At 40.5% G+C, this 14,661-nt stretch overlaps 1 protein-coding gene across 2 annotated transcripts in view; it reads left to right on the top strand.

The window, feature by feature from the left end:
• Nucleotides 1-5,440: 5,440 nt before the first annotated feature.
• The window catches only part of LOC131663197 (protein PTHB1-like), a 63,929-nt gene continuing 54,708 nt past the window's right edge, over nt 5,441-14,661 (top strand). The window contains exons 1-5 of one of the 2 annotated variants that reach the window (XM_058933412.1): nt 5,441-5,877; nt 6,216-6,304; nt 12,547-12,811; nt 13,522-13,778; nt 14,442-14,572. In XM_058933412.1, coding sequence (XP_058789395.1) covers nt 5,591-5,877; nt 6,216-6,304; nt 12,547-12,811; nt 13,522-13,778; nt 14,442-14,572 — 1,029 coding nt within the window. In that variant the 5' untranslated portion in view covers nt 5,441-5,590. The remainder of the gene's footprint in view (nt 5,878-6,215; nt 6,305-12,546; nt 12,812-13,521; nt 13,779-14,441; nt 14,573-14,661) is intronic. The other variant, XM_058933411.1, reaches the window with a different exon arrangement.

The following is a 14,661-nucleotide window of genomic DNA, read 5'->3' on the forward strand; positions in this document are numbered from 1 at the left end:
TTTTGAGCCCTTTGCTTTACTTAATATATGTATCGGGAATAATTACCGAAATCCCGCGGACTGTCAATATCTTCCAGTTTGCTGATGATATTGCTCTATGCTCTAGAAATTTGAACTCTCTTCTCAAAAGTATCAAATCCATCAACGATAAACTTTCTTTAATGGGCCTTGAGCTCGCTCCCCACAAAACAATCTTTATAAATTTCAATAAGAATGGTATCCTTCCTGGCAAAACCATTTCAAAATAAATAACGAATGCATTATTAAATCAAGCGACTCTGCTAAATTCTTAGGAGTAATTAACGTTTGACTATAATTTATCTTGCAAACCACAAATAGGTGTTGTTAAAAACAAGTGTTATAGACCATTGAATATTCTCAAGTACCTACAAGGCATCTAGTGGGACTCTCATCCTTCTATTCTGCTCACCTTATACAAAAGTTTAGTTCGCTCAATTATTGATTATGATAGTTTTATATATTTTCCGATCAGAGAAGAACTGAGTAGTAAACTTGAAAAGATTCAATATGCTGATATTCGCTTGGCCCTGGGCTATCGAAAAACCACACCTACAAATGTCTTTTTTGCAGAATCAAAATCGCCGTTAATCAAAGAAAGAGCCAGATTCCTATGTTATTCCTTTCTATCCAAAGTATTGACCAATGAAAAAAAGCGCAGACGACTTTTCATAACCCGCGCGCGATTCGACTTCATGTAACAAGCGGACCTCGTTACATGATATATAAAGGAAAATTATTATTTACACGAAATATAGGAATTATAAAATAAAAAAATTACTGTCATTTATAACTATTATATTTGGTAATTTTACATACGGTGACTAATAGATAATTTTTATCGGTATTTTATTATTATTGTAGTATGTTAAAATGAGTACAATTCCTAAAAAAACCTTTAACAAAGTGAATAGCAACATGAATGCTTTATTAACTCATTAAGGCCCATGCCAAAACAGTACGAAATCGCGCTAAACTAACTATACCATTCAAAGCATAAGTGAAAAAAAAAGGTACCCGTGTTTTTTCTTTTGCCATTTGCAATTATCTATAAAAAATTAGTTAAACAAATTACTGAAAAGATAAAATTTTTAAAAACTGATTGGAAAAAATATGGGAAAAAGGTATATTACGTTTTCTGGTCAGACTTCAAATTGTTAGTGTAAAATGGCAATAAACAATTAAACAAATCAGACAGGCTCACCTGTATACGCCAAATCCCATGCAAAATCGATGACCTGTAGCATCAAACTAACTATGCCATTCATAGCATAAGTGAAAAAATGTACCTGTATTTTTTCTTTTGCCATTTGTTTATAATGTTTTAAGTAAATTATAGAAGAGGTTTACGAATACCATCTTCAGAAGTTTACGAGTAAACGTTCTAACATGCAAAAAAAGCCCAGTGATCGATTATCCAATGAACGCAAACTAACACAAGGTTCACACAAGAAATGTTCATCAGCATTGTGTGTGACAAGAACTAAATTTTATTGCCAAATACGTACTATAGCCCTGTGTAAAAAACACCAAGATGAACACGTAAAAGAAACTGAATGAATATTCTTAGTGTTAAAAATTCAGTATAATTGTTTTACACTAACAATTCGAAGTCAGACCAGAAAACGTTATATACATTTTTCTCATATTTTTTCTCGTAGAATCGATTGCCGCAATCAGTTTTTTTAAATATTAATTTTTTGGGTAAAATACCTACCAACAAACAATAGACTAATATCTATGATCTCCAATGCTGCTAAGATTAAAAAAAATTCATTTATAAAAGACTTACAAAATTTATATACCATTGCAACTTAATATCAAGCAAACAATTTGGTTTCTAAAAAAATAATTAATAGTATAATAGTATTTAAAACTTTTTTATGATTAAAACAAATTACTTGTCTTTTAGTCATTACTAAAAATATATTTATAATACATTCTATCTGTATCAAAATAATAACGTAGCATATTGTTAATAAATCTGCTTATCAAATTTGCTATAGAGAACACTTATAATGTGACAATTTATACAAAGCATCTGAAATAACGTATAGCATCCATTTTTTTCATTGATTTCATTGCTTTCAAAAATTTCGAAACTATTTCAATAAAATATTTCAATCAGATTAGTATAAAAATGAGATATTTTAATGTCGTAGGAAATTGTAATAAAGTAATTATTATAATTTTTTTATTTTAAAAAGCCGAGAGTTTTTTAAAGACTATCAATAAAGTATTTGTGCTACTCAGTTTGTTAAAAGTTTTTTTAGGGCTAAAATATTGCTGTGATTTGATAAATGGTTTATTTGGTATCAATTCATACGCCATGAGTTTTTGTTTTTATTTAAATAGAAATTCTTTAATATATAGGCCGGGTTTATTTCGTACAGATACCGATTCTACATGACTTGATTCTGCATTAATTTTTAAATTTTACTTATTTAACATAAAGCTTTTTTAATTGGATACACAAAATAGTATTTAATAGAAAAGAAGAAAATATTGAATATGTAAACTTTCAAAACAAACCCGGTCAATATATATTTCATAAAAATGGAAAATGTCAAAATATAGTGTATTTTTATTAAAATAAGTAAATATTATAGTAAAATATCAATGATAATAATTTTATAAATAAATGTGTACGACGATTGAACTGATTCTAGTCAAGCACTAAATAATATATGCTTAACTTCAAAGCAAAATGATACCGTGGTTTGGCTTTGAAAACTTTAATGTACCACGTATATTCGATAAATATTATAAAATGAAAACAGAAGAAGAATTCAAATTTCTGACTGTACTTACTATAATTTATGAGCGTTAATTTGTAGAAAATTTCGATACGAGGTTTGTTATTTCGAATGAAAATGTAGGCGAGGAAAAATCATTGTTGCGACTGCTCCGATGCAACTGAGCAGATCGGAGTCGCACCCTAGGCATTTATACCTTCGGCTGCAGCTGCCGGGAAAGAATAAGGCAGATGCGTCTAACGTAAACCAGACATTTCCTTTGTACGTTTGATAGCCAAAATCTAAAGGTCGAATGATTTGAAGCTGCTACCGAACTTTTGAAATGCATACAAATTTCATACATTCAGGGTGGTCCCTTATTCATCGCCACGCTATGCCGAGAAAAAGTGAGAGAGAGAGAGAGAGAGAGAGAGACGGATAGAGAGAGAGAGAGAGAGAGAGAGAGAGAGAGAGAGAGAGACAGAGATTAGATTAGATTAGTTCATTTATTGCGCCAATGAGGTAGAACACCGTCCGTCAGTTTAGAAATGTACAAATCTAACATCACAAAATCTTATATAATTACATAAGAAGAAATATAAGAATAAATATAAGCACACTTAACTGGATAAGGGAACTAAATTTAAATGATTCGTGATTTATTTGACGATGAGTAGTGAGTTTACAAAGGACAGTAATGCTATGATGATTCAGGATATATATATAATATGTATGTATGTATGAAAATAAAATAAAATGGAATAAAATAAAAGATAGAAACACTATAAGGATAAAAATAAAAATAAAGACAAATATCAGATATAAATATAGAGGACAACGTATATAAGAATATGATTTAAAGCTTAAGGTGAGTATACTCCGCAAAAATGACTAGATATATAATAAACACGCTATTTTCATGAATAGAGAAAATTGAGTAAGATTTCTTTTCTTTGGTAATTATAATAAAAGTTTTATTTTTAATAATTTAAATATAATATGGCTAAGAAGGTACATTTGGTAAAAACTAGATAATGATATACTACACAAAACGAACTGTAAAAACGCGATGGCACCTAGTTTGGAGAGAGACAGAGAGAGAGAGAGAGAGAGAGAGAGAGAGAGAGACAAAGAGAGACACAGAGAAAGACAGAGAGAGAGAGAGGGAGAGAGAGAGGAAAGGACCCCGACTTTCGCGTTGTCGCTGTTCCGCGACTCCCAGGAGAGCTTTGGCGACTAGAGCTCGCCGCTGGTACGAAAGCGAGGAAAGGAACAGCTACCTGTGGATCTGATCAAAGTGCGAGTATACGGATTTCGTCGTCGAGGTCAAGTTTCCGACGCCGTAGTCGGTCTCAATTCGTCTCGCAAGTTTCTCCTTTTCCGCTTTTCTTTTCACCGACACACCGGTGATGCCGGCAACTCTATCGATTTCCTAGAACAGCTGCGTTTACACCTGGCCACGCTTGACAGCTGCTCCTAAACAAACCGTCCGCGCGGTTATTTAATCGATCGCCGCGACCTGCACTCTGCAAAACGAGCTGTATTTGCGAATCACACTACTGCGATCAGAATACAATTAATCAGAGATTTCCATTTGTACTCGAAAGTATCCTGCTGATCTAGAATAATCGAGTGCCTATACTTATACGAATTTTTTGTAAAATCCACTTACACATGTAGAAAAATTGTATAGCTTTAAACAATTTTTCAACTGATCGTTATGCTATGAAACACGTTTAACATAATCAACATAAGCGAACCTGTTGAATTTTCAAGTGCATTAGAGCCTGAAAGTTATTATAGATACAAATCGAATAACAAAAACTACTAGCTGATTGAATATAACGCACATATGTCTATTGACAGATAATTGGCAAAACAACCGTGAATGACGTATCGTATCTATACGAGTACGCAGAAAAAAAAATACATCATCTTCATGAATAATAGCGCGCGAATGACCTATTGTTTAAAAACCATTATTCACGCCAATTGCAAGTGCACCCGCGAGAAGGCGTTTCGAAGGAGACATTTGCCGCCATAAGCGGCTCCAATGATGTACGCGCGCGCGCAATAACGCCAAAAAGAACAGACGAACAAGCAGTATAGTATATACTCGCGTGGCATGTCGCGGACCTTTTGGAAGTGGATAATTCGCGTGACTGTCGCACGGCATAAGAAGCGGGTACATCCGCGACCATATAGTCATTCGGCTGCAGCGGCAAGCTTAAAACGAGGAACAGTCGCTAGCCACGGATAAACCAGGCAACATAATATTACGAGTCGTGCGCGCTCTCGGCACTCGCGGAGGCCCTAATATGCAAACCGCGCGGTGCACACACACACGCACACACACAGACACGGGCGCGCGCGCGCGCACACACCCAGCAGACCCCCAAAGAACATCATGACGCTTTGAGGGCTATTTCATCCCAATTCCGCATGCACGCTGCCCTCGGTATGCTAACAACACCGAGGGAGAGAGAGAGAGAGAGAGAGAGAGAGGGAGAGCGGCGGCTCATCATGGTCGTCGTGAAACGAGTAGAAAAAAAAAGCGCTGGCCGAGGGGAGCGGGACGCTCTCTCCTCGGGAGGCCTGCGCCTGAACTATTGTTTTGAGCGCGAGGCTCCCATGGCAACCGGTTCGCGACGGCAGCGTCGGTCCGCCCGCGCGAGCACGCGTGGCCCTTATCTCGTAATTTTCTCCGGGAGTAGGCGCGCCCGCGACGCTCAGGGTGGTCTCTCGTTCGCCTCCGCTCTCCGTTGAGAGAGTGAGCGGGAGAGAGAGACGGACAGACTTCTGTCCGAAAGAGAGAGGAAAGGAGCCCGGCCGGCGCGATGTCGCTGTTCCACACCAAGGAATGGTGGCGCACCGAGTGCGGCGACTCCCAGGAGAGCTTCGACGGCCAGAGCTTGCTGCTCGTGCGAGAGCTGTTCGGCAAGGAGCAGCTGCCCGCGGATCTCATCTGCGTGGCCAGCCACAGAGGCTACTTGAGGATCTACGCGCCTACCAGCCAGTGGGACGACGAGCTCCACGCGCCCACTGCCTACAAGTCTACGGATCTCGTGGTCGAGGTCAAGCTCGCCGACGCCATAGTCGATCTCAAGGCTGGCAAATTCGTCTCGTGAGTTTGAGCCTTTCCACTTTTCCGTATACCGCCGCGCTGTCGATGCGTCGAACGGCCGCGTGTGTTCCCAAACGAACTGTCCGAGCGGTTGGTCAATCGATCGCCGCGACTCGCACTCTGTGAATCGAGCTACAGCTGCGCGATCGGAACGGTTAGTCAGCGTAGATATCCGTTTATTAAAATCTAGTACCTACTTATACGAATTTTTTATAAAATCAATGGCTCGAGCTATAATCTCGTAGCGGGACCGTAATATCACCGTGAAAAATGAGATACATTTTAGCATCGACTGGCTCAACGCTTAGGGATTAACGGAGCTTTGATTTAATTTACAGAGGCTCGCAAGACACAAGACTGGCCATATTGACACCGACGAGATTAGCAATTTATTCGGCAACGTTAACGAAGGGCTCCACCGAACACGGTTGGTATGACCTACTCACTGCTAATCTCTAGCGCCGGCGTACCATAAGCGACGAGCGAGCGCGATTCAACGTGGACGCAGAGAATAACCGCGCACAGACTGCACAGACTGGATAAAACAGCGGCGAGGCTTTCCGCTTGTCATAAAGCCAAGGATTTGGCTGTCTCGCGGCGGCGACGGCGGCGGCGGCGGCGGCGGCGGCGGCGCACTCCAATTATTCGTTCAGCGATACTCGCGGCAAAGGAGTCTGCTTGGCAGCGGCGAAAAAAGTCATGAAATAGCGACGATCGAGGGCCCTTAGCTCGCCGGCAAAAAGTTAATCGCCGCGATATCAAGGCAACGGACGAAGGTGGGGCGCGTCTCTTTGTGCGTTGCGGTGGCAGAGCGGCGCCTCGCGCATCAAACGCGCGCCGTGCAAGCACGTAATAATACACGGTGCGAGCGCGCCGGCCAACAAGTGGAGAGGCGCAAGCCGCGCGGAGAGAGAGAAAGAGAGAGAGAGAGAGAGCGGTACGGGGGCCCCGCGTACGTCCGATTCTATCAGCGGCGCCAATCGCAATTTGCCCGAGTCTTCAATTAGCTCGATGAGTAGTGGCAAGCGCGCGAGCACTCGCAATTACCAGCGCCACGCGAGTTACATGCAGGGCCCGCGTACGTACGCGCTCTTTATGTGCTTACGCGCGGCAGAATGATCGACAGCCTGGAGCCGCGGCGGCGGCGGCGGCAGCGGCGGCGGCGGCGGCGGCGGCAGCGGCGACGGCGGCATCGCGTGTCCGTAACGCGCCACCCTGCCCATACGTACGTCCACCTGCCAGCCCGTACCTGTGCGCGTCTTCGTCAACGACGACGGCAACAGCAGCAGCAACAGCAGCAGCAACAACGATAACAGAGCCTCGGCGCTCCCCTTCGATCGCCACGGATCCGCGAGCGAGCCCCACTCGACGCGTACGCCAGACACGCACTTACCGCACTGACCGCCAGAGATAACTAACCCATATCAAGCCCGAGAGATGTAGATCATGGAGAAGGCGCCAAGCTGACGACGATTGCTCTCCTATCGTTTTTGCCTTTCTTGCGCGCACCTCCGTCACGGCGAACAACGGAAATCGCTCGCTCTGTTTATCGCGCGAGCGCCATTTCTGTACCTTGTTGTCTCTCTCCCTCTCTCTCTCCTCTCTCTCTCTCTCTCTCTCTCTCTCTCTCTCTCTCTCTCTCTCTCTCTCTCTATTTCCAATGCTGTTCCTCGAACAATTGCGAATTCAACGAGGAATTTATGCCTGCGTGATTGCAGCTCCGTGCGATATAATAAATTAACATCGGAAAGCTTTTATCCGTCGCTTTAGACGCGCACGCTGCTTACGCTCATGCTATCGTTGCAATTTCATCGGTGATTGAGAATCCATTATCTTTTAATGCTCTTTCTACATAATTACTATCGTATTTGATCAAAGGCTTCTCGTGCAAGGTTGAACGGAGAATTCACCGCGAGGGAAGTTGACTTTCGAATAGCGTATCGATAAAGGAGTCTCCTTCGTAAATATCTTTCCTTGCGCTTCCTTTCCTGGTCGTTCGTGAGCTCCACGGCATTTGCCACAGACCATAGCCGAGGAGAATTGTACTACATCTGTGCTTATTGTGTCAATTGTTCAGCAAGTTACTTTCCAATGTTTCCCTTTAATAGTTCGTCAGAAACATACCAAGAGAGCTTTCAAATAGAGAGCACGCTCAATTCATACGATTCGAAGCGTTTGTCGACTGAAGTATCATGTTTCAATTAGATCGCGTTCATTGCGAAAGACTCGTTTTTTCAATCCTTCCACAATCAATTCGTAAATCGCAATAGATGACAATTGCCAACAGAGATTTGTAGAAAAATTCTCTACTTTGTAATATCTTTAAGTTTACGTGTCTTGCATCGGTACCAGTGACAGCGTAATTCAAGTAACTGACCATTGTACTCGAAATAATATGACCTGCTCCGATAATGCAATTTTATTAGTTAGTTGGTGGTAAGCTCTATATCTTTCGCAAGAAGGTTTTGCAATATCTTTTGTACTTGATATCGACGTAGTAGTTTGAATGGGGTATATGTAATTTTTACCGACATACACACAAACACATAGAGACTGATTCTCTATTATTGTATGCAAAACTGCAAATTTATGTTCAGTTTTTCATCGAAAAATCGTATATAGAGATGACAATTCTCATATATTATCTCGTTTACATGCATAGAAAATAAAACATTTTTTTTTCGGCCGATTATAAAAAATAATTTGCCTTCGGATGTGCTCTGCGTCACAACTCAACATGCTTTTTCTATTTATATATTATTGATTGATTGTCATTCCTAATAAAGTGACAGCTTTAAGACTTGCGCGAGACTTCAATAGAAACTTGATCACTTGCAGACAAATTCTATGTCTTAACGGTTATAGTCACTATCTGGATAAAACGCAAGGTGAAGCGGCGCGCGGTTATTATGACTTGATTAGTTTGCAACGGTGCCATTTTTCAGAAAAAAAATTGACTGAGGTACGCTATTACTGGCAGTGAAATGCAAAAAGGGTATGCTTCTCGTAATTCTGGCCTTCGCATCAAAATCCATTCCATCGAGCTCTTTGAACACATAATTATAATCATTCAATGCGTCTTTGATTATATCGGAGCATTTTTATTACGTAATATTGTCAACGCTCCCCGATCTAGTGCATTTGAACTGATGATATTGGCAATACGTATAGTTCTCATCAAAATCAAATCTGAATTTCATCGAATTTCTCTTTCCTCGTCTGTTATAGTCCGAGAGAGAGAGAGAGAGAGAGAGAGAGAGAGAGAGATGTAGTAGCAGTATAGTTTTAGCCCGATACGGCGAGCGTCGACAAGCCTCGTAAATATCCGCGCTGTTCTGCCTCGCACGTATGTATATACATAACGTATGTGCCAGACGGGAATTAAAAGGCGATCACGAACAACTAGATGGATGGACGAGCCTTGAAAAGCACCGACTTGCCGGCGTACATTATCATCAACGCTCAATGCGTCCGATAATATGCAGCACGCCTTTAATTTGTGTCACGATGTTTCACGCGGTTTTTCCTACTGATCTTTATGGGGTGCTTTTCATGAATGATTGGCACACGTGTGTGCGCAACTCGGGACTTTTTTTCCGTTCGAGGTATCAACGATTTTGCGTAAAATGCGCCATGTAAATTTCATCGATATAAGCATTCAATTTGAAACAGTTGCATAAGTAGTCAAACACAAAAACTTGATTAGCCATTCGCGAAAGAGTGAGTAGCTTTAACGACTGCGACAAAAAAGAATGAAGTTACTACATTCTTTTAATTGTCATGTAGATGCAATCCGAGCCCATAAATTTCACGTGCAACGCGTAAACTAGTTTTATTTTTACATTATTTGCATATTAAATGCTATACGATACCTCATATAACTGCATCGAGAGTCACATGACTGTCACGCTAATATACGATTATCAATATCTTAGCAACGACTAAACATTAGGTGCGCGCGTGTGCGTTTGACAAATGGCGTCTGTTCGTCGCTATAAAGTCAACCATCAGCAAGACCGCTTGGAAGCGGTAACTAATTTCTCAGTCGCTACGCAAATAATCGTGCGTTTATTTTCATTGTTCTATACAAACGTGCACGGCGATCCCGGTCAGATTTTGCTTCGTGCAGTTGCCTAAAAATTACAACACAAGAGCGATAAGATAGCATTGAGATTGACTGATTTACCGTGACTGAGAATTTCAGAATCAATTAGCATTCAAACGCTCAGCTGGTCTAAAAAATCATTCTATTAATTCGTCATTGTGATTTATTTTCTCCGATAAAATATTGAAGCTCATTCGATTGTTCATTATAAGGCTAGTTCACGTTAAACCTAACTTTTTTATTAACCTGGCACAGAGGAATTTAAGTTTATATACAAATAGAAATAAATACTATTTGAATTTGTATTTATTAAATGTATATTATTAAAATGATGAAAAATGTAGAATTTATTGAAATAAGTAAGCAGTGTTGTACAGTATCCGTTTTTCGAAAGGTTTAGTTTTTATTAAGGATTATGAAAACTGATTATTCCGTAATATAGTCCAGGAGCAAGGTATGATTCTGTGTGCGTTAAGATGTTCAAGGAAAAAAAAGGCTAATCTACTTTGACACGTAGAATCATTAACTTTGGATCTATCCAATATTTTTCAAAGTATAGAAAACGTAATGATTCTTTGGAACTCCCTTTACAAAATGATATGGTTCAACGTTAGGCAGGTTCCGACGACCTTTTATCGCGACCGATGTACACATCGAGCTCTTAAACAACTGCAACCGCGGACTTTCACTTGCGCGAATCGTTAAATTGTCTTGTGAAAAAATACCAAAAACTTCATTTCTTCTAATATTAATCATTACTTGTCCGATGTCGGTGTTAATTAATTTAAGTAGCAATTTGTAAAGTGATAATAGTAATGATATCGAAGCTAATCAAAAGTTTTCATTCAGATTCACTCAAAAAAATTTCGATTCTACCGATATGAATATCATCGCACATGGAAGACACTACGTTCACAAGTAATGAAAACTCTCCATGGTATTCTTTTGTGCAATTCTATTCACATTTTCATCATTAATAGTTGAAAAATAGTTTTAAAGTCACTAAGTGCGTCTAGAGACAGCAACTTTTCTTTGTAACATCGCTAACCAAATATTCTCTCCTTCTACTTGACTAGACCGCATCTTTTCGCGAATTTTCTATTAACAACACAATCGTCTTCTTCATATTTTGAATGGACGGATAAACTAACGGAAGATTCCATTTGATTTGCAACATTTTAGTTTTACATCTTCAAAACATGTGTAAAGACGCAACGCACTGATTCTAGCCAGCACAAAAAATGTAAACAAGCTCTGGCTTATTAGCAGCATAGTGCGAATATTAAATATTTCAATTTCTATCATTATACGATTTTAAAACCAACATTCTTTGTAACATAATCCTCGAATATTCATGTGTTTATTTTCAAACGTTTGCTTTAGCACGAAAAATTAAATAATAAAATATATCACGCATTAATAATTCTTCAAAATTGTAACTCGTTTTGAGATTGATTTGGATTCACGTATAACTTAAAGTGAATTAACGACGAGCGCGCGAGCAAAAATCTGGCAGTTGCAGTTGTTTCAAAGTTCGCTTTGTGTACGTTGAAAACATGTCTATTGCCAATCGCGACAAAATTATTGTCGGGAACTGCGCTAACATCGAACTGTATTATTTAGTAGAGGAAATTTTAAAAAACCCATACATTTTTCTCATTTAAACCAATATTAACACTAAACCTACCAGAGCGGTCAAATGACCGTTCCTAAAGCCCGAAAAATAAATTTTTTCTCATTATTATATGATAATTATTTTGTGTTTATTATTTATGCTAAATTCTGTATTAATGGCAATCAGCTGAAAAAGACTATAATTGTTTATTTCAAAAGCGATTGTTTAACCGCCATTCGGTGAAATAGGTATATGTAATATGTCGGTAGGTTTAGTGTTAAATACATCAAAAGTTATTGACGCGTCGTAAATTTCAATTTTTCAATGTTTAAACGCGTATAACTTTTCTGAAATGCATTAAAGTTACCAAGGATGTTTTTCTTTTTAAAATAGGACAAAATTTGTAAAAAAAAAAGATCACATCTAAAAACGATTTTCTATAATTTTTTTCAAAATAATTGCGCTTTAAACAAAACGTACCACTTTTTCGTAAAACGCATATTAATTCAATGGGTTAAAATACATAAGATATCCCGTTTTTTCCTTGAACCCAGCTACCAAACTAATATCTATTCAGTGATATAAATATAAATATGCGATCCACAGAAACAGTACATAATTAACTTGTTGAAAGGACAGATATAGAATTTGGAGCTGAAGAATGAAAAGCTAAAAGAAAAAGAAAGCAATAAACTTTGTTGAATGTTGGTATAAATAAGTGAAAAACATGAAGTAGCACGGGTATTACGAAAAGAGCTATATATGACAGATATAAGAGATATAAGTCGAAGCAGCAATGCATCGTGTACAAAAGCGGTTGCGCCCTATGGGCACATTCGTCGTCAGAGCGCGGCTAATTCTGTTCCTCGATGATTGGCAAACCGCAAGTCATTCATCTTCAATTTCCAAACGGAACGAAGCCCTTGGAACATTTGGATTTCAATTACAGGCGATCGATGCAGCCTGCAGATGGCCTACGAGCACCAGCTGAAATGCTTTCCAGCGTCGCTGACGATCGGCCCGTTCGGCGGCGCCCGGGGCCGTGATTTTCTCTGTGTGCAATGCCTCGACGGCACTCTCCTCTTCTACGAACAGGAGGTTTTCGCGTTCAGCCGTGTCTTGAAGGACAGATTATTGCCGGAGCCCCTCGTCTACGTCGCGCGGAACGACGTGTTCGTTACGCTTGGTCCCGGCTGGGTTCTCGAGTGCTACAGGTAATTCTGGCTTATTTTTTCGGCTCGTCATTAGGAAAATCGTCGCTGCGTTCGTTGCACCAGGCATCAACGGCATTCTCACGGTCGCTGTTCCCCCACCGCCATAGCTGCATCGCATTAGCGCAGAAAAACAAATCGAACGATCAGCACACGGCAAGTATACTCGTCGCAGTGTTAAAAATTGCAAGTATGTGCTTTGTACTTGCCATCGCGCGCACGAAAAAGAAAAAAAAAAGAGAGAATAATCACAGCTCGCGCGGCTTGTTTGAGAAGTCTCAAGAGAGGAACGCAATTCGCGCGAAAGCTTCCTCGTATATAGGTATTAACGCATGTAACGTCATCGTTTCGCTGCAGAACGCGCGGCTGCTAAATATTTGCACTCATCTCGACATTCGCGGCCACGAGCAATTACTCCGTCGGCATAATTATCATCGGTATACAAACTGTGAAAAGACAAAGTAAACCATTGCGCGTTTTATTATTTTTTTTTTTTTGCGGAAATCTTAACGAGCCTCACAGCTCATGCGTATACCGATCAACAGGAAATAGTTGTGTGTATGTGTGTTCGTGAACACTACTTTTTTTTCGTATCGATGTCAAAGCGATTAATCTAATTTCCGTATATTTTTATTGGATTTTATTATCGGCGTAACATTACATTACCGGAAAGTAAATAATTAGTTTTACAGCAGCAAACAAATATGACGCAGGTACCAAAATATGGCCGAGGTGGGTAAGAAAGGGGAAGCCGAGGATGCGAAGGTGAAGAAAGGCGTCGTACCCGATTGGAGTTACAACATTGGCGAACCGATCCTGGGTATTCAAACCGTTGTGCTAAGCAGCTTCGAGGTCGGAATCGTCATACTGGGCGAAAGAACGTTATTTTGCCTTGGCGACGCTTGCACTTCCATCAAAACGGCCAAGCGCCTGGAGTACGGTGCATTGTGCTTCGTCGCTTATGTTATCGGTAGGTGTTTCGATTTTTTTGTTTTTTTCTTTGGTAACGCCGCATCGGCCAACTCGAATTTCGTTAATTAAAATCTCGCGAGCGCGAAAAAAATGTTTGAACGCGCACGCGCGCGCAAAAACAGCATTTACGAGCGCGCGTCTCGATCGGCGCTCATTAGGGTGAGGACTTTTATGACAGATCGTTTACCGCCGCATGCGCAAAGCTTGCCAAGCACGAAACGCGGATAGCCTTAAGGGATGCTGGTTTCTCTTGTCTTTTGTTTGGTATATATTTTTCCTCGAAGCCGCGCGGCGGCGACTTATGCGTCTTAATTAAGCCGAGCGCAGAAAGGGCGCGCATGTAAGCGAGAGGCTGCAAGAGAGCGCGGCAAAAAAGGACATCACCTGTGCTCGTGCTAGCGGTAGGTCTAGGGATCCACTTGAAACACACAGACGGGCGCGCGCGCGGAGAGGAAAAACATCGTGACATTTACCGTGCAAACAAACGAGAAAAAGAAGCAGTAAAAGTGAAGAGCGGAAGGGTTCTTCTTTTCTTTTATTTTTTTTTGTTTTGTAAAAAGCGAATGGGGCAAACCGAACGGCTTGTTTGCGTATTGTTGCGTATTGTTGGAGTCTGCAACAGCATCGTTATAACCGTAAATCACGCGGCTGATTTTCGCAGAGCCGGACGGCAAGCTGATGGTGATCGTGATCGCCGATACGAGTACTCTGATGATTTACGAAGGCACGACCCTTAAGTGGTCGGCCAAGCTACCTTTCGCTCCAGTAGCCGTGGCAAGGGCTCACTTTCAGGTACCTTCGATTTATACATAATACATGTCCATGCTAGTTCCCCATGACAGCCGCTAGAAAGTCGATTCTTATCTGCGCGCGCTTTTCCC

This window comes from Phymastichus coffea, unplaced genomic scaffold, assembly GCF_024137745.1.
Source record: "Phymastichus coffea isolate CEN01 unplaced genomic scaffold, Cenicafe_Pcof_1.1 PCOF00031, whole genome shotgun sequence".
Classification (NCBI taxonomy): domain Eukaryota; kingdom Metazoa; phylum Arthropoda; class Insecta; order Hymenoptera; family Eulophidae; genus Phymastichus; species Phymastichus coffea.